At 38.9% G+C, this 23105-nt stretch overlaps 1 protein-coding gene across 1 annotated transcript in view; it reads right to left on the minus strand.

Moving 5' to 3' along the window:
* The window catches only part of LOC150074970 (uncharacterized), an 86636-nt gene that overhangs the window by 13660 nt on the left and 49871 nt on the right, over nucleotides 1-23105 (minus strand). The window contains exon 4 of the mRNA XM_090389014.1: nucleotides 3361-3723. Coding sequence (XP_090245140.1) covers nucleotides 3361-3723 — 363 coding nt within the window. The remainder of the gene's footprint in view (nucleotides 1-3360; nucleotides 3724-23105) is intronic.

Here is a 23105-nt window from a genome sequence, read left to right on the forward strand (position 1 = left end):
ATTCAATGAGGTCATCTACCACTATATCACATCCTTAACAAAAAACCAAATTGTGATATTAGGGTCCCCTGTAAATGATTACATCCACCCATATTTATTTTTTTCTGTAAATTGCGTGTGTTCTCTGGTCGATTTGCCTGTTTGCTGGACGAAAAAATCCCAGTTTCTGGGGAAAAAACCTTGCTATCTACGCCTGAGATCGACTAACTCAGCCACGGAGTGAAAAAGCCCATTAAAGTTCCTCGCGTCATCGACGGGATTCGAACCCGGGCCTTTTCCACCCGGTGTGGGGAGAACAGTGACGATACCACTGTGCTACCGCGCAGACATCACATCCGTAACAGTCTGATGCACTGTGTGTTTCAATATACTGCACTCTCGTGTGTGTGTGTGTGTGTGTGTGTGTGTGTGTGTGTGTGTGTGTGTGTGTGTGTGTGTGTGTGTGTGTGTGTGTGTGTGTGTGTGTGTGTGTGTGTGTGAACAGCCCAGCACAGCACAGCACAGCACCAGTGGCGCCGACTATCATACTGCACTTAGTCACCTATGTAGTGCTGTTGGGCCATTCTCATAGGATTGCACACTACATCGATATTCAACTATCTGCTTTATACAGTGCAATACGTGTGACAATGTCCCTGATGGAGCAATCGCTTCCATTTATATGGAGGGAAGGGGTTATCTAATAAATTTCCCACCCAGTGTTTATTATCTCTTAACGCAAGATCAAAAATCTCTGAAGAACTGTGAACATACTGATATCCAGGTTTTCTCCTTTAGACAGCCCACTAGGACATCCAAGCAGGAATGAAGGAATGTAATAGTTACGAATTAGTCCTCTTATTCATGTGCGCACAAAAAACGTTTTTTGTCTTTCAAATTTGCATTTTAAGTGTGCGATGCCTGCCTAGTTTCAATTTCAACAACTCAGATTGGTTGATTCATCGGTCGTAGTAGGTTTGAGGGGCATGAGAAAACCATATTGCGCAGTAAATAATACATCTGTAAGTTGAATGTGTTCTGTGGTCGACTTGCTGTTTTCTGGCCAAAAAAAAAAAACAAGTTTCCGGGAGAAAAAACCATGCTACCCTCATCTGAGCCCAACTAACTCAGCCACGTTGGTAAAAGTACCCTTAAAAATTCTTGTGTCATTGACGGGATTCGAACTCGGGTCAGCCAGTGTAGGGAGAACGGTGATTATACCAACTGTGCTAATCACGAGGTCCAACAATAACCGCATGTGCACTTCATGCACACATTAATCTTCAGATTTTTGCAGTTTCAAGACTAACAATGAATCTCCTCATCCTTCTACGAAAAATCTTGGATTGCTTGTAGTAATAGTAGTAGTAATGGAGGCATGCGATGCAAGAAAGCAAGCGTATGAGCTTATGTAGCATCAGAAAAAAAAAAAAAAAAAAAAACAATTTCACACATCCATTCTCTCTAAAAGTTTCTCCAGTTCCTCCTTGAATTCATTTAAGCTATCAACTTCCACAATGACAGATGGAAGTTTGTTCCAGCCATCAACTACACGCTGGTAAAAGGCAAATTTCTGCACATCTATTCTACAACTGTCTTCCCTCAATTTGAATTTATGCCCCCTCAGGTCCGTAATCTTAGCAAGAGGAAGAATCCCATCAGCATTGAGCCTGCTCAAACGATTCAAGGCCTTATCAGCCAATGAGATTACCGCGCAGATGCCTAGTCTCCAGATGCTGCAATTTGCAGAACTTAAGCCTTTCTTGGTAAGAGGACCCCTTCGTTTCCTTCACCAATCTTGTTGCCCTTCTCTGAACCTGTTCCAGCAGCTCTACACCATTCTTAAAATGAGGCCTCCAAACTTGTACGCAGTACTTAAGGCGTGGCCTGACCATTGCCTTATACAAAGGGATAATCACCTCCTTTTTCCTACTAGCAAAATTCCTGTATGTCATTGACAAGACTCCATTACCTGCTGTGGCAGCCTGTCTGCATTGCTCAGAAAACTTCATATCTGACTGCACAATTACTCCCAGATCCCTTTCATTTTCTATATATGACACATCACACAGTTGATATGTTTCTCTGGGGTTACTTGTACCTATACGCAATATTTTGCATTTGTCAACGTTAAACTTCAGTTGCCACTTCTCAGTCCATGTACCCAAATTTTCTAGATCCTGTTGCAGTAGCACACTGCCATTACTGTCATTAACAAACCTGCCAACCTTTGTATCATCTGCAAACTTCGACACTAAGCGTGATATACCTTCATCAACATCATTGATAAATATACAAAACAACAGTGGACCCAACACCGAACCCTGTGGGACTCCACTAATAACATTAGTCCACGAAGAGCAGCGTCCATTGATTACCACTCTCTGTCTTCTCCCACTCAACCGCCCTTTTATCCATTGTAGCAACTTACCATTAATACTATTCTGCTCCAATTTGTACAGTAGTCTTCCATGTGCAACCTTATCAAAAGCTTTCCTAAAATCGAAGTATATGATTTCAAAATTATTTTTTGCATCCGGTTCCTTTGTAACCACATCATAGTATCCAATCAAATTTGCTAGACAAGACTTCCCCTTAACAAACCCATGCTTTGTCTGAATTATTACTGCAGTCTTGTATAGATGATCCTGCAATGCTTCTTTAACTAATGACTCCTTTATTTTCCCAGGAACAGAAGTTAAACTAACTGGTCTGTAATTACTCGTGACACCCTTTGTGAAAACGGGATACATTTGCACATCCCAAGTTCGTGGGGACTTCCCCTGAGTCCAAGGATGCTCTCATAATTATGAGAGCATCCTTGTTTCTGTAAATTTGCTAAAAACATCTATACGGATTAAGATTTAAATAAGACCCGAATTTTCTGGCCAGGTTGTATTTTTGTGCTTGGAAGTATATTAATCTTTTTTTTTTATACATATCACAAGTTTTCCGTATTCCAAATACAAGACGTAGCCGAGTTGTTAATAGCGGAGTATAGCAGTACACGCATTTGAGTTGAAAGTTCGAGAACAACTCAGTTGTTCTCGAACTTTCTTATAAACTTGTCTAATAGTACAAACAGAAAATTTCGCTATCAATGTTACTCATCCTGAACAACTATTAACTTTACGCATATTTAATGGACAGGATTTAATTTCTCGGATAAGTAAAAGTTTCAGCCTCGTAGAAAAATATAATAATAATCTAATTAAATATTCTGTTTAGCCTGTGGTTCTTAGGATAAAATACAGTACTTAAAAAAGGAAACATGGTTAGCTTAGTGAGAAAGTGATGCATCTTATTAATTCATATGTAAACTAGCCTGTTCATTAGATTGAAATTATTCTATTTACTAAATATTTAAATTATATCACTTACCAGTGACGGGGCCATTAGTGACAGGGTTCGGGGACGTTCTTTCAGGATTTAAGCGGGTTCCGCAGTAGCGTTCTCCTCCCAGAACAACGTAGTCGTCTGGACATTCTTCTCTTCCCAGGCCTGCTTCTCCACTTCCAACAGTAGGAGCGTTATTAGCGCCGATATTTAGTATTATAAAAGGATACATGTCCCCTGAAACGGTATACGTCTGTGAACAAAATCCTGCTTCTCTTCGGAAACATATGGAATAGTCGAGGTTATTTAAATACCCACTATTGTCTGCGGGTGAAACGTTGGGAATGTAGTTGAAACTGGAAAACGTGCCGCTGGTTTGTTTAAAATACTGAAGACAATTTGGTGGCGCTGCCAAGAAATGGATTACAATATTTAACTGACAATATCACTCTACTTTTAACATTTTAAAAACACTAGCATTAAAAGCCTAATGAATTTAGGGCAAGGCTTTGAACTACAAAACACTATTGTACACAGGCTCAGTTGTTAAGTAGCACTGAGCGAACTAAGTATGCTACCAAGTGCTTTTTTTTTTTTCTTTTTTTTTTTGTGGAGGCACTTCTCCATGAGTTGACTTCATTGCATTACACACTTTAACTAAAAAACACCGCTCAATGGAGAAGTACTTTACAGTTAAAGTGCGCAGTGCAATAACGAGTCGATACTTTTTGGTGCCTCATCGGTGGGGAAGTAGCCGTCACGAGTGAGCAACCCAGTAACCCGCTGAAATTACCAAAAAAGAAATAACCACAATATGTGAGTGTTTGAGGGTGCAGAAGTTTTATAATCTCAATGAATTCGCGCGCAGTTTCCACATAGTTTTCTCTGTCAATATACACCCTAGATGTTCGTTGACCAATACCTCTTAATTTATGTTAACGCCATCGTTCTTCGTTCATCAATGGTCTGAATAGCTGCACTTCTTACATACCAAAAGCGTGTAAATGCCTCGAAGTACTGGATGATGAGAAGTCTAAATCAGGGTTTGAATACTCCAAACACGATATCGAAAACTGATTTCGGTATCGCGTGTGGACCGTTACTCCATCGAAATATGTTGTCGTCCCCAGGTATGTAAACACGTGGCACAAACTAATTACTAACAGACGGGTGCATCTACATCGAAAACGTTGTCTTGTGATACAGGAGACAAGAATCGATTTAGAAGCAGACTTGCAAACTTTGGTTATTATTAAATTTATTATTTGCAACCAGCGTACTAGAATACTGTAATTGTCTTCGAATTAATCCCGAAAGTTTTTGTTCTGGTGGAAAATATAGGTCGTAGAGACTACAAAAATGTACGCATTCCTCTAACACTGGGTAACCGTGGGCAATATTTTAACGGATGTTTTGTTTAATGGATATGTACTGCGTGAGTATATGAACACCCATCTAAGAAAATTTTCGTCCAGAGATGGAAACCACGTATTAATCTGCTAAGTATAAATAGTCTGCTTATTGCTACGTACAGACTGAAGATATCTCCAGCCTGTACAATGCTTCGAAGCTCTCGAAATTCATTAATGTCTAACGAACAGCACTAAAAGCTTAAACTGCTGTTCTAAATAAATAGGGACATTCTTCTCTATTGAAGCGACACTTTTTATTTAATATGCGCGGCGTAATGCAGAAGAAAGTGGTAGTTGTGAAATGTCTTCGCAATATGAGATCGATGTACTCGACAGCGAACTTCTTTGCTCAACGCTACGCCTAATCTGTACCCATCGGCATTACTAACGAACGAGGGAAAATCACCGAAATTTAACCTCGTTAAATATATATATAACAAATTTCCATTATTTCTCAATACAGTGATCACTTTTTCTTTTCAATACATCTTTTCCAGCGATTAGCCAGCACCATTATGCCAACCGAGAAAAAATGTTTTCCTCTCGTAAATTCGATCAACTTGTTAGTGAGTTTTTACTTTTCTCGAGAAATGGAACAATTAGCCGACAAATCTGTCTCTCGGATGACGTTCTGAATATGTGATATACTTAAACGTTTTTTACCTTCGTCTGCCAGTCATTAGCATTAGTAAAGGCACATGATGCAAGAAAGAAAACTTATATAGCATCAGCCAAAAAAAAAAAAAAACACACACCCTTCTAATTTCAGCCGTCCACTCGCTCCAAATGTTTGTTTAGTTCTGCTTTGAATCAATTTGAGCTATAAACTTCTACAACGACAGATGGAAGTTTGTTCCAGCAATCACCACCCGCTGGCTAAAGGTAAACTTCCACACATCTATCCTACAACAGTCTTTCCTCAATTTGAATTTATGCCCTCTCAGGCGATTATTCTGAGCAAGAGGAAGAATCCCATCAGCACTGAGCACGCTCAAACCATTCAAGACTTTTTACACCTGAATCATATCACCTCACAGGTGCCTAGTCTCCAGACACTGTAATTTGCAAAACTTAAGCCTTTCTTCATAAGAGCAACCCTCTGTTCCATTCACTTATCTTGTCGCCCTTCTCTGTACTCGTTCCAGCAGATCTACATCCTTCTTAAAATGAGTCCTCCAGACCTGTATACAGTACTCAAGGTGTGGCCTGATAATTGCCTTATACAAGGGGATAATCACCTACTTATCCCTGCTAGAAAAATTCCTGTATATCATTGAACAAGACACCATGGGCTACTCTTGCAGACCGTCTGCACTGCTCAGAAAACTTCATATCTGCCTACACAACTACCCTCAGGCCCTTTTCATTTTCTACCACTGTCAGTGTAGTACCACATGTTGGTACGATACGCTTCCCATATGCAGCACTTTACATTTGTCAATGTTAAACTTCAGTTGCCACCTCTCAGCCCATCTGCTCAACTTTTCTAGACTCTGTTGCAGCAGCGTACGGTCATTAGTGTCATTAACAGCCCTGCCGACCTTCGTATCGTCTGCAAACTTTGACATTAACCCTGATATACCATCATCAATATCATTAATAAATACAGGAAACAACAATGGACCCAACACTGAACCCTGGGGAATTTCACTAATAACATTGGACCACGAAGAGCAGTGTCCATTGATTACCACTATCTCTCTTCTCCCACTCAACCATGCCTTTATCCACAGCAGCAATTTGACTCTAATGCCACACTGCTTCAATTTGTGCAGCAGTCTTACATGTGCAACAGTATCAAAAACCTTTCTAAGATACAAATATATGATTCAAAATTATTCTTTGCATCCAGTTCCTTTGTGACCATATCATACACTGGTGTGCAAAATTTAAGGACCAGTCAGGTTTTCACCTGTATTTTCTCATCGGAGTGGTCTGGATATAGTAAAAGCATACCAAATGAACCACGTGAGGTACAGAAAAGATGAAGGAAACAACACCGACACAACAACGGAAACAAAACGATACAGAGGGACTTTATTCAAAAATGGCAACATAGCGCTGGCTGACATGATACAGATGCATCACCGCCAAAGATGGAACAAAGGGAAGAGGTGGCCGTCAGTAGGAGATATGACCACCCCTAATGTCGATGCAGGCTTTGCACCGCCTGTCCATACTTAGAATAATTTTGTCGATAAGTTCTTGCGTTAACATCGTCCATTACTCTATCATCGCCATATTCAGCTGGTAAACATTTTCTGGTGTGTGTGTGTGTGTGTGTGTGTGTGTGTGTGTGTGTGTGTGTGTGTGTGTGTGTGTGTGTGTGTGTGTGTGTGTGTGTGTGTGTGTGCCGCTAGGCGTCTCCCCAGAGCGTCCCATATGTGTTCGATGGGATTTAGATCGCTGGAACGGGCAGGCCATTCCATACGAACAATGTTCTCACTTTCCAAAAGTATATAAACAGCTGCAGTGCGATGGGGTATGGCGTTATCATCCATTAACATGAACTCGGGGCTAATGGCACCTCAGAACAGACGCACATGGGGAAGGATTACCTCAGTACAGTAGCGTGCACCAGTTACAGTACCGCCTTCCAGTATCTGGAGTTGTGTACGGCCATCCAAGATAACGCCTCCCCAGACGAGAGCACCTCGACCACCATATCGATCCCTTTCAGTGATGTTTGCGGGGTGATGCCGTGTGCCAGCCTCTCGCCAGATTAGCTGATGTCCAGAATCGCTGCTGAGACTGAACCTACTCTCATCAGTAAAGAGTACCTTAAGTAAAGATTTTGTGGTTGTAACTTTAGAAATAGTGTTGGTCCTTAAGTTTTGCACACCAGTGTAGTATCCAATCATATTGGTCAGGCAAGACTTTCTGTTTACAAACCCATGCTGTGTCCGGGCTATAACTGAAGTCTTGTCTAGATGATCCTGCAGTGTTCCTTTAACCAGTGCCTCCATTAATTTTCCTGACGTTCACTTACGTTCATGTTCACTTACGATGAAATCAGCTTATATTTAGAAGCCTTTAGCGTTTTGGTCACTTTTGATACTTTTCTTCGGCATCTCTTTATTACGAACTTCTTTTGAAACCCGTAATCTAGATTATTATTATTTATTTTTTATTTTTTATTAACTTTATCTAACCCATATTTAAACCTAAATATAATAATACTGTCGGGAACGGTTACGTTACGGAACTTGCTCATAGTAATTGAGGCATGTGATGCAAGAAAGCAAGCGTATGAGCTTATGTAGCATCAGCCAAAAAAAAAAAAAAAAAAAAATTACAAAATACATTCCCTCTAAATATTTGTCCAGTTCCTCATTGAATTTATTTAAGCTATCAACTTGTACAACGACAGAAGGAAGTTTGTTCCAGCTATTAACCACCCGCTGGCTAAAGGCAAATTTCCGCATATCTATTCTACAACTGTCTTCCCTCAATTTGAATTTATGCCCCCTTAGGTTCGTAATCTGAGCAAGTGGAAGAATCCCACCAGAATTTGGCATGCTCAACCTATTTAAGGCTTTATACACCTCAATCAGATCACCTCGCAGGTGCCTAATCTCCAGCCGCTGCAATTTGCAGAACTTAAGTCGTTCTTGGTAAGAGGAACCCTTCGTTCCTCTCACCAATCTTGTTGCCCTTCTCTGTGCATGCTCAAGCAACTTTACATCCGTCTTAAAACGAGGCCTCCAGACCTGTACCCAATACTCAAGGAGTGGCCTGACCATTGTTTTATACAAAGGAATAATCATCTCCTTTTCCCTACAAGCAAAATCCCTGTATATCATTGACAAACCATATGAGCTGCTCTGGCAGCATGTCTGCATTAAAGTACTAAATATAAACAAAATATCATGCTCTGATTTCTTGGTACTGCTCAAACACAGCTTTTGGGGCATCCTATCCCTATTTAATTAGGTTCGGTTAGCTAAAAGGTCCGATGCAGTGTGATTGCTAAGCAGCCGACGACATTCGCAGGACACGGCAAAGTTTTTTGTAACTTAAAATATCGTTCGGTTGACTGATTCCCGAAAAGTCAGCTGCGCTCACACGCAGACGACTCTTTGATCACGTTACTGTATTTTGAAATAAAACAAAATGTGTATTTCGTTACTACTACCGCCCAGGGATGGGCAGGGGGGCCATATATGTCGCCTTAACCGTGCGTATAAGTGTTCCTAGGTCTATCTAAAAAAAAAAAAGCAACTCAAAAATGTGGTTGTCATGATGATGACGCTTACGATAACACCTGGATACGACAGTGCTACCATTTCCATAACGTAACCGCACTCAGTAATGTTATTAACATAACCTCACCCAACCGTACCAAACTTAACTGCAGTACAGTTAGATTCTGCCGGCAATGGAGACATGAACGCCCAGAAAAGAAGACTGCGCTCGATTTTATCACGCAGAATATTATGCTTGCGGGAGAACGCAGTCTAGTGCTTACAAATTAACTTTTGTTTATTTTCTTTTTAGCCAAATTTGCGTAACCTAACTGTACGCACAGCGTTATTATATTAAAGTTAGGTAAGCGAAATTTGCATAAGGAGAAGCTCGCATTTCAGATATTCACGTTGAATATCTGAAACATCGTAGATTCTCCTTGTGAAATTCCACAAGGAGAATCCACGATGTTGCTCAGGTAATTCCAGCGGTCTGCTGGCAGGAATTCTGTTGGCAGCTATCCGTACGCATAAATTATGCTAATTATTGTAACATAACGTTGGCCTTCAATCAGGAGACAAACGTCATATAGTTGGATTGCAGCTAACTGACCAATTCTTTTTAGTTAACTTTTGCCGATACAGTGTGTATTTATAAACTTCAACACTTTTGTTCCCACGTGTACATGCTGAAACTGCAGCAAGTATTTTTATTTGCTAGGAAACCACCGTTGTCTGTGCGCAAACAAAAATCTAAAAATTACATAAGGGAATTAATTAACGATTCAAATTAAGGAAGTAAAAATTAAAGGAATGCAAGACCTGGAATATCCGCCCTCACCACAGGAAGCAATCCGCGCAACTGCTACCTATAATACGAGCAAAAACCCACAGAAAGAAGTCCCACCGGCGATTGCAAAATTGGTTAACTAAAAATAAAGATAAGGGACCAACAGGCATGATTTCTTCAGGCATCACCTACACCTGTAAATCCCCAAAAGGTAGTGAAGTGCTAATACAAGGGGAAAAAAAAAAATAATATTAAAATAAAGAGTTGAAGTCAATGGCATTGCCAAGGGAGGGTCAGTTGGTACATCGTCCCCCTGACGCCGCAATCTGGTATTGTGGCACATTTTTAGAAAATAATACCGCAATTTTCATAACTTACTTAAATATTTATTCAAAGTTTTGTATTTATTTTAAGTAATTATTTATTCAATGTTTTTAAAAGTATTAATGTACATCTATAATTCATCTTTTTTTTATCATTAGATTACACGCATTGTACAATGTCTTGAATCATCTTTCAATTGTTGTATGACATATAATGATCGTAAGGCATCAAACGGCACGGCAACTGCGGGAATAGTGGCATTGTGTTTAGGGTAATGACGTGTCTTTCCACTCGTAGTTTTGTATGGTTAAGAGAGTTAAATTCTTCTCAGGTTTGTTCTTCTGTATGAAAATGCAACCTGGGCAAAGGTAGAAAGTTCCTTGTAGTGGTCTTCTTTTGAACGAAAAAAGAATTCTTCGCAGAGAGGAAGAGAACCTAGTGCTTGAAGCATCTTGCATCTAACAGGAAGGATGGTAATGACAACAAATGTAAAGGACTTGTTCCTGGCCCTCAGGCATACCGCAATTGCAGAGTGAATTTTCTGTAAATCCAAGTTCCAGAAGTTTGGACTTGAGTGAGCCATGGCCAGTGGCATAGAGCAACGGGAAGAACCATGGGGGAGCTTTATGATAAGTGTGTCACATATGGAATAAAGCGTTTTAGAAAACAGGCCTTGAGCGTCGGTCTGCATAACGCTTAATGCTTTCATTTTATTTTATATCTGTTTTAATATTTATGTATGTATTTATTTTAATAAAGTTTAATTTAAACCAGTCTGTCGGTTGTTTATAGTGATAAAGCGTTTTGTTACACTGCCCTTAGTTGATTGATTCCATTCATTTTACCATTATTGGATAAGATGTACTGAAATATTCTTTTTCTCCTGTTTGAGAGGGTTAGAGAGGTCTAGGTTATAATTGAGAATTGTAGCAGGGATTGGTTTCCGATGACAGTAACTAAGCGATAACTTCCAGATGCAGTCGCAAAGCTCCAGCAAGGACCTGTAGAGCTGGCGTATTAACAGTGCAGCAGGCACCTGTGGTCGCGAGGATAATGTATCTCTTGGTAGATTCCAGCTTGCTTTGGTTCCTCTGAATCAGCTTTTCCCGCGGACCCCTGGGGATCCGTAGACCAGTTGCATGGGGTCCGTGAAACGGACCCTCTGGAATTGGTCAAATTATTCGTTCTATATATAGCAAATTGATGATAAAGTTATTATTTATGTAAAAATAAGAATAAAGTTGAGTTGACTGAAAATCCCGTGTTCGTACATATACACGCAGAGATAGATATGCATATGTTTATATATACATATGTATATATACGCATATGTTTCTCTGTGTGCATATACGAGGGATTTCTGAAAAGTAAGGCAACACATTTTTTTCCCTTAATAATGGTGAAAGGGAATGATATGAAACGCGGTGGACTGATAGACCCGTTAATAACGTTCAAAAAGACCGCCAGTGCAGTGTTGCGGTACTGTCGCCTCACAGCAGATTCCAGTTGCAAAATAGCGGCTTCCGTGCGACTGTGCTCCAAAACAGGTGTCGTGAAGTTATTCGCTTTTTGCAAGCAAAAGAGTCTTCGACAAGTGACATTCACCTCGAACTGTTGTTGTTATTTGGTTATTTTAGGAGCATTAAGGTCATATTGCTCCGGGGATATGCGGTGGTCATTCCTTGACCTTTCCGCAACCTCCGTATTTGATGATCACGGGATCGAATCCCGGTCTAATCAAGAAGGGTGTGCTACGCACTGCTGCTCCTGCCTATCTGGATATGGAGGCGCCACCGTGAACTGGTTGCTGTGTATGGCGAAAACGTGATGACAAAGAAGCAGGTGTGTTTTTGATGCAATGAATTTAAAGCGAGCCGTGTTGACATTGAAGGTCGACATCGGGTGGGCAGGCGAGCAAGACAAAAGACAACATTGGGCATCGTTCTTGAAAACAGGGAGTGAAATTGCACAAATAGTGAACGTGAGTAAGTCGAATGTCGTCAGCAATTTCGCATTCGTCAATCGTCTGCAGTTTCGCTTTATTGATTTTTTTGATAATTTATTTATCCCTATTTTGTGTTACAATTGTTGGGAGATAACAGCAAGAAGGGAGGGAGAACACATAAGCCAGAGGCTTTTTAGGGGGTGTTCCCTTTGAAAAAGATAACAATAAAAACAGATACATCATGAATCGGACATGTTTCTACATTCCATTACCGAGACTACGTAAACCAACCACACATGTCACGTGGTTAACAACAGTACATACTTATAATTACATTGTGAGTACTTTTACAATAACAAGTATGAAAGAAAAATTATGAAATAATTGCACAGAATGTTACAATTTATGACAGCTATTCCTTCAACTTGTTTACACAATTTCCAAACTGGTATGCATTGTGGAAAGTTCAGGAGTTGAGTGGAAGGTGATTTAGATCAGACCTCCCTGGTGATGTGTTCAGTCAGGAGCTTCTTGAACTTGTTTAGTGAAATGGCATTTTTGATGTTTTCAGGAAGATTATTCCAGGTTTTTGCGCCTCTGTATTTTATATTTTTCTGGCCTATGGCTTTTCTGAAAAGCGGAACCTTCAGGTTCGCTTCATTTCTTAAATTATATCTTATTTCTTCTTCTTCTATTGTTATAAAAAAGGATCTGAAGAGAGGAGGAAAGTTTGGTGTTTTCAAAGCATTGTAGACAAAGACCGCCTCAGCTTTTTGTATCAGTTGGTAGATGCTTAAGAGTCTCGCTTCCTTATATCTCCAAGTCACCGATGCATTCCAGGGAAGGCCCAAAATTGAACGAACACATCGATTGACAATTGAATTGATTCTCGTAAGGTTATATTGACTGGTCGTACCCCATGAGATAATTCCATATGTGAAGTGAGGCTGTATTAAGGAAAGGAATACTAGTCTGAGAAGGGAAGGAGGTACCCAGGCAGAGGCTCGGGCGAGTATTCCTGCTAGTGACGAAGTTTTCTTTCGTAAGGTGATCATTTGTTTATCCCAACTCAGCTTGTCATCTAGCCAGATTCCTAGAAACTTGGTATCATTCACCCTTTCCAGTTGTTTTCCTTTGTATGTTATTTCGAAATCAATATTCAATGGTTTATTTTTCGTCCTAAACACCATATATTTGGATTTTTCTGGGTTTAGTATCAGCTGATTCTTTTGAAGCCAACTATGCATTTCAGAGAGCAGGGCAGAGATCTTGCATTGAAGCTGCTTAGGGTCTTTATCAGTGATTAGAATGGAAATGTCATCGGCATACGCTACTAGGTGGGAAGATGGAATATGAGAGAGAAATTCATTAATGTAAAGAACAAATAGGATCGGTCCGAGTAGTGAGCCTTGAGGTACTCCCCTAGAGAAATAAGAAATGTCTGAAAAAGACTGGTTTGTTTTAACGACAAATGGCCTATCACTAAGGTAGTGTTCAAGGAGAAGGTTAATTTTTCCTCTCAAGCCAAGATTGTTGAGCTTGTTGAGTAGGATATTATGATTTATGCAGTCAAAAGCTTTTGATAGGTCTAGAAACAGTGCTATTGTATAGTGACCCTTTTCAAGACAGTCCGTGATCCTGGAGCAGAAGTCAACAATTGCCAGGTCAGTGGATTTTTTTGAACGATAAGCGTACTGTTGTTGATGGATAAGCTGATTGACTTCCAGGAAGCCCATGAGTCTGCCGTGAAGAATTTTTTCGAATAATTTTGCAAAAACTGAGAGTAGAGCTATTGGACGAAAATTGTTGATAGAGTTACAATTTTTCCCCTTAGGAACAGGAACAATGACTGCTTTTTTGAATTGAGACGGGAATTTACCAGATTGAACGGAAAGATTGTAAATATACTTCAGTGGTGTTAGAATTGAGTTAAGGACCTTTTCCAGCAGAGCAGGAGATATTTCATCAAAGCCAGGGGCTCCCTTTTCTTTTAATTGATGTCCTGCTTCTAAAATCTCTTGATCTGAGAGCGGAGCGAGGAAAAAAGAGCTCCTCATTGAGTGCTTGACAGATTCTTTCGTTGCATTATCTCTAGAGTCAACTTCGTCTTTAAAAAGGTTATTCACGCTTGAGATAAAGTGATTACGGAATGCTGCGGCTTTTTCCTGGTCATCCGAAATGAGTACCTCGTTCTCAACTACATCTCCAACGTAGCTCTGTGGTTTCGTTTTTCTTCCAGGTAGTAGCTTGTCCAAGACTGCCCACTTTTCCTTGCTTGTAATGACGCCTTTAAGTTGGGAACTATAATATTTCCTTTTCTCCGACCTAATACTGTCGGTGACTTTGTTTCTGTACGTTGTGTATTTGTTTTTATCCTCCTCCTTTCCTGTTTCTCTAGCAATTCTTGCAAGTTTGTCCCTTTTCTTTAGCATGTTACAAATTTTGTTTGACATAAATGGGCATAATTTCCATCTTGGCCTAGTGGTCTTTTTATTCCCTGGGATCCTGATGTATGACGCGCACTTTTCGTAACTATTTAGGATATGCTCAAAGAAGAAGTTCGTCGCAATTTCAGGATCATCTGTAGCAGCCACTTCATCCCACGAAGACTGCTGGAGATCATAACAGAGCTGATTGAGAGAGCCTGGAGTCACAGATCTGTGAGTGTGCATGATCTCTTCCACAATTTCTTCATTTTCAATTACCATTAAGATGGGACGATGATCAGAAATGGTTGCATCCAGTACTGCATAGGTTAGTGAGCATTCCCCAATTGCGAAGTCAAGAAGGGAATTGTGGGACTCTCCCATTCTAGTCGGGATAATTCCGTCAGTCAGAAGAGAAAAACCATTGGAAGAAATGACATCTAGGAGGTCTTGCACTTGAGAGGAAGAGCTTTGAAGTATGTTAATATTAAAGTCTCCCATCAGCAGAAGACTAAGGGATTTGCTTGTGAAGTGAGATAGAATATTGTCAAGAGTTACAAGGAAACTGTTGACTGAAGCTGAGGGAGGTCGGTATAGACACCCAATCACCAGAGAAGCAATGCGGATAAAAGTGATTTCACAAGCTTGATCAGACAGATTTGTGATAGGAAAGGCAGAGCATCGCAGATGATTGTGAACGTAAATAGCAACTCCATGGTTTTGCCATAGCAAAACCATGGAGTTGCTATTTACGCAAACCATATTATTAGACTGTTAGTATTAGATGTGATTATTGTTAGTAATATGCTTTTTGTGAACTGACTATTAGCATTTAGATGTTAAATAATAAATATTTCCTTTTGTTTCCTATTTTGTTTTCTCATATTCTCTTATTATGACATTCATATATACAGATTTGTTTGTAACATATACATATGTTGCAAATATTAAATAATAATACAAAATATACAACATGTATCCCCCGAAGTTTATATTCTTCCTCTCGATGCATGTACCCCCAGAAGTTTACATTCTCACCCCCCGGTGCAAACGCTTGGGATTCAACACTGGGTGCGATGTTGGTTCAGTGTTGATAAACTGATCCATCAAGTGCATCAATAAAACTGGAGACTTTGTGGAGAAGTAGTGCACGTTCACTTATTTCTTGGTGTGTAATTTCAACTTCTTATTATTAAACATAAGAGAAAAAATGTGTTACCTTACTTTTCAGAAACCCCTCGGTATATATATAACACATGTTATATATATATACAGTATATATATATATAACATGAAATGCATATAATATATATAACATAACAATATGCATTTTATAACATAAAATGTTATATATAACATCAGTATCAATATGAATTCTTGCTTCGTAGCAAGAATTCATATTGATACTGATGAATATGTACATTTTGCTGATAATACGTTCAGAGAAGATTTGGAATGCCCTGCTGATCCATATATTTTTAAAGATAGTAATTTGACCCCAAATTTATTAAATGTTTATATTTTGCTCATATATGATATCCTATGTATGTGATGGATTAAAAAAAACAATACTAAATATATTCATAAAATAATCATTCATAAATAGTTTTTTGTTATTATTTACTTTTTAATATATATTATTTTAGTTTAGTTTATTTATTTTTTGTTTGTAATATTATTCATATACACATATTCATGCCCCTCTTAACTAAAAATAACAGGTAGGTTGGTATTAGGCAATCGGCGTCTTTTTTTGTGAATATACCTGCTGACAAAAAATCCTGGCTACGCCACTGGTTGAAGTTTATCTAAATATTGTGTACGCATATTCCGCGTAAGTTTCTTCCTTTTCTTAGTAATGTAATAAGAAAATATTGGTTTCTCAAAATGTGAGGTGACTAAAGCTGCTTTAATCCTATAGCAGGTGCCAGTACTGAGAAACCTTGAGGTGCCTTTGATAAATTTGATTTAGTACAAACACATAACTGTTTGGGATTTCCGCAAAATACTGGGGGACGGGCCTGTGCAGAACGATGGCGATAACATTTACAAAATAAAAGCTTTCGTAACTACAGATACGCATCGCTTATTGCCATTTCCTTTTAAGGACATTTGAAAATTACCACAACTGTTCAGTTTACTCTCTCTCTCTCTCTCTCTCTCTCTCTCTCTCGCTCTCTCTCTCCTTCCCCGCCACCTGTCACATTTATCTTATCATTCTGTGCAGGAATAAGAATCACCATCAATATGGTAAAAATGTCTGGAGAATCATCATTAGCAGAAATGTAAGAATACAGCGAGAATTAAAAAAGTTTGAAAAACACTATTAATAAACCGTGACTATATAAGATTGTATAACATGCAGAGATGCATTAGATTTCTTTGTGGGGAGCTGTATTTATAATAATAATGGATATAAACTTCACTGCCTCGGAACAACAAATTATTTGCGACTACTAAGTTGCAACCATATCGAGCAAAACTCGTTATTTGTTAAGTCCTCTCCACGCTTGCTCAATGCTGGCTGCCATATCATTGAACTGAGTGGGATCTTTGACCAAAGTCTAAGTTTAACCCACATATGCAAATGCCCCTCGGTTTCGTTGAGAAGCACAGTAAGTCACAGATTGGGAAACTGTCATCAAATACATCAAACCATTTATTACTCTATGCAGCTCAGGTATAAGTGTCATCAGCTGTCCCCCTCGCGCCACCATTGAACATTTATTCACAATGGAGTACTGCGTGCTCAAGCGGATCATCCACTTTATGCTTCGAGAAACCTGCACAACCAAGGCCATGAAGATATGAAGGCTCGAGTAGCTCTGGGGCTGAAAACCTCGGTAAAACTTTAATAGCATTAGCAGTAGCATTCTGAGAAACTTGCTAATGAGTAAGGTTCGAAGCTCGCTTTAAAAGTCTACTGAAGTAAACTACCGACAGGCACTACAGAAAGAGTATATGCCGAGATCAGGTCAAAGTCACCTTACGATATGCTAGTTTATTTGCAAAAGTTAAATAATAAAAAAAAGTATTTAACTCATTTTCTGTATTTAGCTTTTAATTTTTTAACAATCTCTTTATTTTCAAATCTCCTTTTAACACTAAGGGATGTGAGCATTTTATTTGTGTATTTGAGGAGCACAAACGTAGAGGAGCGGACAACTGCACAGCACTCCCACTTGTTGCCAAAGCAGCCTACCGCTAACACAGAGAGGATTGTGATTCACAGAAGAGAGAACACCTTGAGACCATAGAACCCTCGGGGAGAGTAATAGATGTCACTCCTAATTTAGGAAATGGATGCACGTTTTACTGCCAGCTACCGGTTTTATGAAATATACAAAAAAAAAAGTGAATTTAAGATCAATATATATATATATATATGCTATATTTTTGGACTACTTCTGCAGTCCAAAAAATAACGTATTGCCACCACTCGATTGGTTGCATTTTCATTACGAAACATTTTTTTCCTTTATGCCTACGTAGATATTTGACATTACTTTAGCCAGAAACTGCTAACAATATGAGTGGATAGAGAGAAAAAAAGTCCATAGAAATATTCGTACTAGTTAAAAAGAAGAGGTTTTGCTTTGATAAAGTCCAAAATAAGAAAAGACTACCAGAGATAAACAGATTTTTAAGAATCCAATCGGAGCTGTTAATATCCAGACAGATGAAACGCATCTCACGTTTTGTCAATAACCATATTAGCCCGTGAGTTCAGCCCGAAGCTAGCACAGAATTGTGCTCCGCTCTTGTTCCATCGGCCGTTTCACCTCTCTACCTAGCATTTTTCGCTTAAGCGTGCGCCCACGGCTACGTGAGAAAAAGCATTCAATTAAAGGCCGAGAACCAGCTACCCGGTGTTCAGTCAATGGCGGTGACTGGTAGCACCTGACGCGTCGACCCGAGATGCGATTAATGACCTCCCAAGGACAAGCTTCCCTGCTCCTGCATTCGCGTTCATATGAGGTATGATCAAAAAGTTCGGGGACTGAACTAATATTTGGGAAATGATGAAGCTTACCGGCTATTCGGATGAGCTTCTTCGAAGCAGTCTCTCTCTCTCTGACACTGTACACAGCGATTCCAATGCTGCTTCACTTCTGGAAGCACTCCTGATAAGCGGGTTCTTTTTAGTTCTGTATCACGCTTAGCTCTATATCATGCTAATAGTTCTGTATCGTCTCCGTGGGTAACACAGTGGTATCGTCACCGTCTTCCCCACACCGGGTGGAAAAGGCCCGGGTTCGAATCCCGTCGATGACGTGAGGAACTTTAATGGTTTTTTTTTTTTGCACTCCCTGACTGAATTGGTCGATCTCAGGCGTAGATGGCAAGGTTTTTTCCCCAGAATCTGGGGTTTTTCGTCCAACAAAACAGACAAATCGACCATAGAACACACGCAATTAACAGACATAATTAAATACACCTGCACGGCAGGTGTATTTAATTATTCCTATGGCCTAAAAATAATAATAGTAATAGTTCTGCATCACGTCCTGAATAATTTTCTCAGTCGTTACAAATCACTGACCTTTGAAATGTCGCAGATTTGCAACGACTGAGGAAATTATTCAGGACGCGACACAAAACTGTTTCAAAGGGCTTTAAGCGTGAGAAACAAAATATAAAAATCACAGGGAACTAAATCTGATGAGTATGGCTGATTGTGGACGGCAGTGATGTAATGCTTTGCAAGAAATTCATGAATGCTTTGCATTCATGAATTTCTTGCACTAAATGCTCATGGGGCATTTGTATGATGCAAGGCCACTTTCCCCACCGTTTTATCTGAATTACATCGCGCAGTCGCTGTAGAACTGTTCATTGTACAAGTATTCTTGGTTCACTGTTTGACCTCATGGAGCAGTTCATAATGAACAATGCCGTGAGTCAAAAAATACGATAAGCACACTCTTCACATTTGATCGAGATTGTCTCACTTTTTTGGGGCCCTGATAGCTCATCCGCGGTTATATCCCCACTCCAACAACAGCAACAACAATTCTTTGAGCCCTGCAGAAGATGAAGTCTTTCATTAAGAGGACTGGAGCTTTGTTTCCAGGTTATAGCTCTACAACCACGATTCGTCACCAGTCTGGATAAAACAAAGCGTGTGTCAGCAGCAGCAGCATAAAGATGAAGATCCTCACATGCGAGAACTCACTGCACAGTGAAAATGCGAGGTACAAACTTTACTGAAACACGTCACATTCCGAATTCTTATGTTCAAAATCGATTGACGTGTCCTCTAAGGAATACCAATTTCGCAGATAGGTAAACGCGATCACTCCTGCTCAGATCACGAACTGAAACATTGGTTTTTGAAGTTGAAGGGCAGCCAGAGTGAGGATCATCTATGACGCACAACCGCTGCACTTGACACTTCGCGAACCACTGAAAAAGTTTAGAACGAAATATCATCCTCACAGAAAGCTGATTTTAATATTTCGTTGGTTTCTGTTGTTGCACTTTTTCCCAATTTGAAACAAAATTCGATGCAAATTCGTTGCTCAGTGAACTCATTTTAAAATGTGACTAAACACATAAAGCACCATCAATTTAACGAATGCTAATTCGGACTAACTGACTGCAGATAAACGGGACGATGATTCGTGTCTAGATGAGTCACCGAACGAACGTGTTGCAAAAAAGTCGCAATTTCAAGTCATAAAGTCAGTTCCATGATAAAAAAAAATATATATGTATAATACCATTTTAATATATTATTAGATTATTGGCTTTCTTGGCGTGAGGTATGAATTGTTAAGACTATGTATGTCATGTGTTTTTTCTATATTTGCAATGACATTCATATATATATATATATATATATATTTTTTTTTTTTTTTTGGCTGATGCTGCATAAGCTCATACACTTGCTTTCTTGCATCACATGCCACTACTACTACTACACTGAGAAGAAGAAGACAGTAATTCTGCGGCATAAAGAACTCTGAGAATGCTGAACCAGCGATGATGGGAAATTATTTTTACACGAGGGAGTGGGGTTATTTCGAAGTGACTAAGGTAAACTGCAGTCATTATCAACCCACCCACTACAGGGTTGAAACCTCCTCAACGATTCATGATGAGGGAATGGACCATAATCTGCCACGCTGGTCCAGTGCGAATTGGCAGATCGACTGCATTTAGCAGTAAGGGGCTTGAATCTCGGTTTACTTAACGGGCATGTGCTATTGTACCCCGCCCTGACCACTCGGCTACGGAGACTGCTTAGTGACTAAGGTAGAAGGGCGTAATCAGAAAAATTCGACAAATAATTTTTTTTAATATAGTTAAATTACTGATGCGACTATTAACATATCTTCTGAATAAGATCAACTTACCTTGTTCATTCAAATTTTGCGTTCAATTTAAACTGAATTAAGCAAATTAAAAGCAGAAACACAAATTCAAAAATATTCCTAAAACAGCTAATATTAAATTATTAACTATTGTTACTGATTTTGAAAGGTAAAATAGAGGTTTAAAAATATCTATAATCTGCACCGTTCTTGGTATCGATCTGAACATACTATGGATGGGATAACCAATAGATAACCAGTAACTATTACACAGTACCATTCTCACTAAAAGACGAAAACGTCCTAGATTAAGGCTCCCAATTTTATTATAAATCCATAACCAAAATTCCACTGAACAATTGCGTTAATTGTGTCTAGCACGTAGATAACTAAATTATGAATTTATAATTTCACAAACTGCCACTATTTTTGAGAAGGCCTATCGCTGTTTTAGCAATCCTAAACTTGTCTGCGTCATTCGGGGGCCGCCGTAGCCGAGGGATCAGGCGCGCGGGTGCATAAGTACACGTGCTTTGGGTGACCGGGATTCAAGCCCGTGACTGCTGAATACGGTGGTGTTTTTTGTTATCTGTCTATCTTGTGAACTCCTCTGACTGTTTGGTCGTCCAGGAGTATAAACAGAAAATTTATTTATTATTTAAAATTCACAGTTTAAATGGCTTGACCCATAAAGGTTTAAACTGACGGGCTCAAACACTTTACTAGAGATATTCAATTGGAATATCTAACTTCATTAATGCGCTAATGCTTCAATGAAGTTAGATTTGGTCACTTTCTGGGCGATAATTGTACAGCCCTTCCCCTACAAATACGCAAAAAACTTGCGTTTTTTTTTCCTAAATGAGGAAAAAAAACTAATTGACGTTTTTTTTTCCTAAATGAGGAAAAAAAACTAAATGAGGGGGAAGTCTGCCTGTATTTAACATCAAATGTTCAAGTGGAACGTCCGTGGAAGAATAAGTGGATTCATTTTCGATACACCTTATGTTTAAGTGCATGTTTTATGGTTGTGTGGGTGAGTGATTTCTGAAATTCCCATGAACATTTTTATATCGATAATAAAAGCGCACATGAGTTTTCAATAAAAGTAAAATTTCCTTTATTTTTTTTTTTTATGTCGATTCTTATAGCGTGCGGCCAGTAGTCCTTCTCGGGATCGCTACTTTTTTCCTATTATTAGAAGAAAAAGTTGTCCTATCATAAATCGTACACACTTTTTTTTTTTTTTTTTTTTAATCTTTACTACGTATGTAATTCAGTGGCGCAAGACTAACTGAATCCCTCAAATATCACAATTGGGCTTTCTGTCTATCTTGTGGCGACTACGCCTTAAAATTTTGATAGATAATAATTGGGGTACAAAGGCACCTTTGTTGATTGGACATAATTTTACGAATTCTTTAACATAGAACCTCATTAGTATGGCGTTTCGGTATTCCTTACACTTTGTATAACCTTGTTTCCAAGGCAACCTTCTAAACTTTCAGAGATTCCTGAAATTAATACTGTCAAGCTTTGTCAAGCCTTTACCTTGACCTTAACGTGACATTATTTATAGCTAAAGCATTGAAACGTAAAAAATAGAAGCATAAAAAGAGAGAGAATATAATAAGCATAAAATGGAAATGTTACTGGATAATTAATCTTAATCTTAATAATTACACATAAATAGTAGAAATGATCATTTCAAAAACAATTTCGAAGCTGCACAATTACTTCCAAAAGTTCTAATTCTGGTTTTCAAAGTTTTGAAAGGTGGAATCGAAGCTTTCCTTAGCAATAGGCGTTCCAGGAACACCTACTTGGAACTACAAAAAAAGTAGCAACTTGAGCTCCTGTAGAATTAGTCAAAGTTTCTCGACCAATAGCAATAACACCTGGCCATAAAAACCATCCCGTGCACTTGTACGAGTACCCGTCACGAGATGTAAAATAAATAAATAAATAATAAAATAAATAAATAAGAATAATAATAATAACCAGATTATCAACCATAATCATAATAAAGATTTAATTAGCTAATTTTTTTTAAATAAGAAATTAAGTAATTTGTGCATTTTGCACGTCAGGATATTATCAGCACAACAACAAAAGCGGCTAAATCAGTAATGTAATAGGCAAAGAGTATTTCATGTGTTTTTATTTCTTCGGATGCACCTGGTCAAATCCAGATATAGGCTTTTTTTTACCAAAAGTACGATATCCCTTCACTCTTTTGAATAAAAAGTTGAAGTGATATAAATTAAAAAAAAAAAAAAAAAATGTCATTCGGAAAGGTATTTACTGATTTCCGATTGGTGTCGGCCAATTCGTCTCCATTCCTCCCGAAAGCAGCTGCCATATTCTGTTTAGAAAAAGACCGTTTTGTTGC

The sequence above is a fragment of the Mastigoproctus giganteus genome, chromosome 14 (assembly GCF_048544385.1).
Source record: "Mastigoproctus giganteus isolate SK-2022 chromosome 14, ASM4854438v1, whole genome shotgun sequence".
NCBI classification, from domain to species: Eukaryota; Metazoa; Arthropoda; class Arachnida; order Uropygi; family Thelyphonidae; genus Mastigoproctus; species Mastigoproctus giganteus.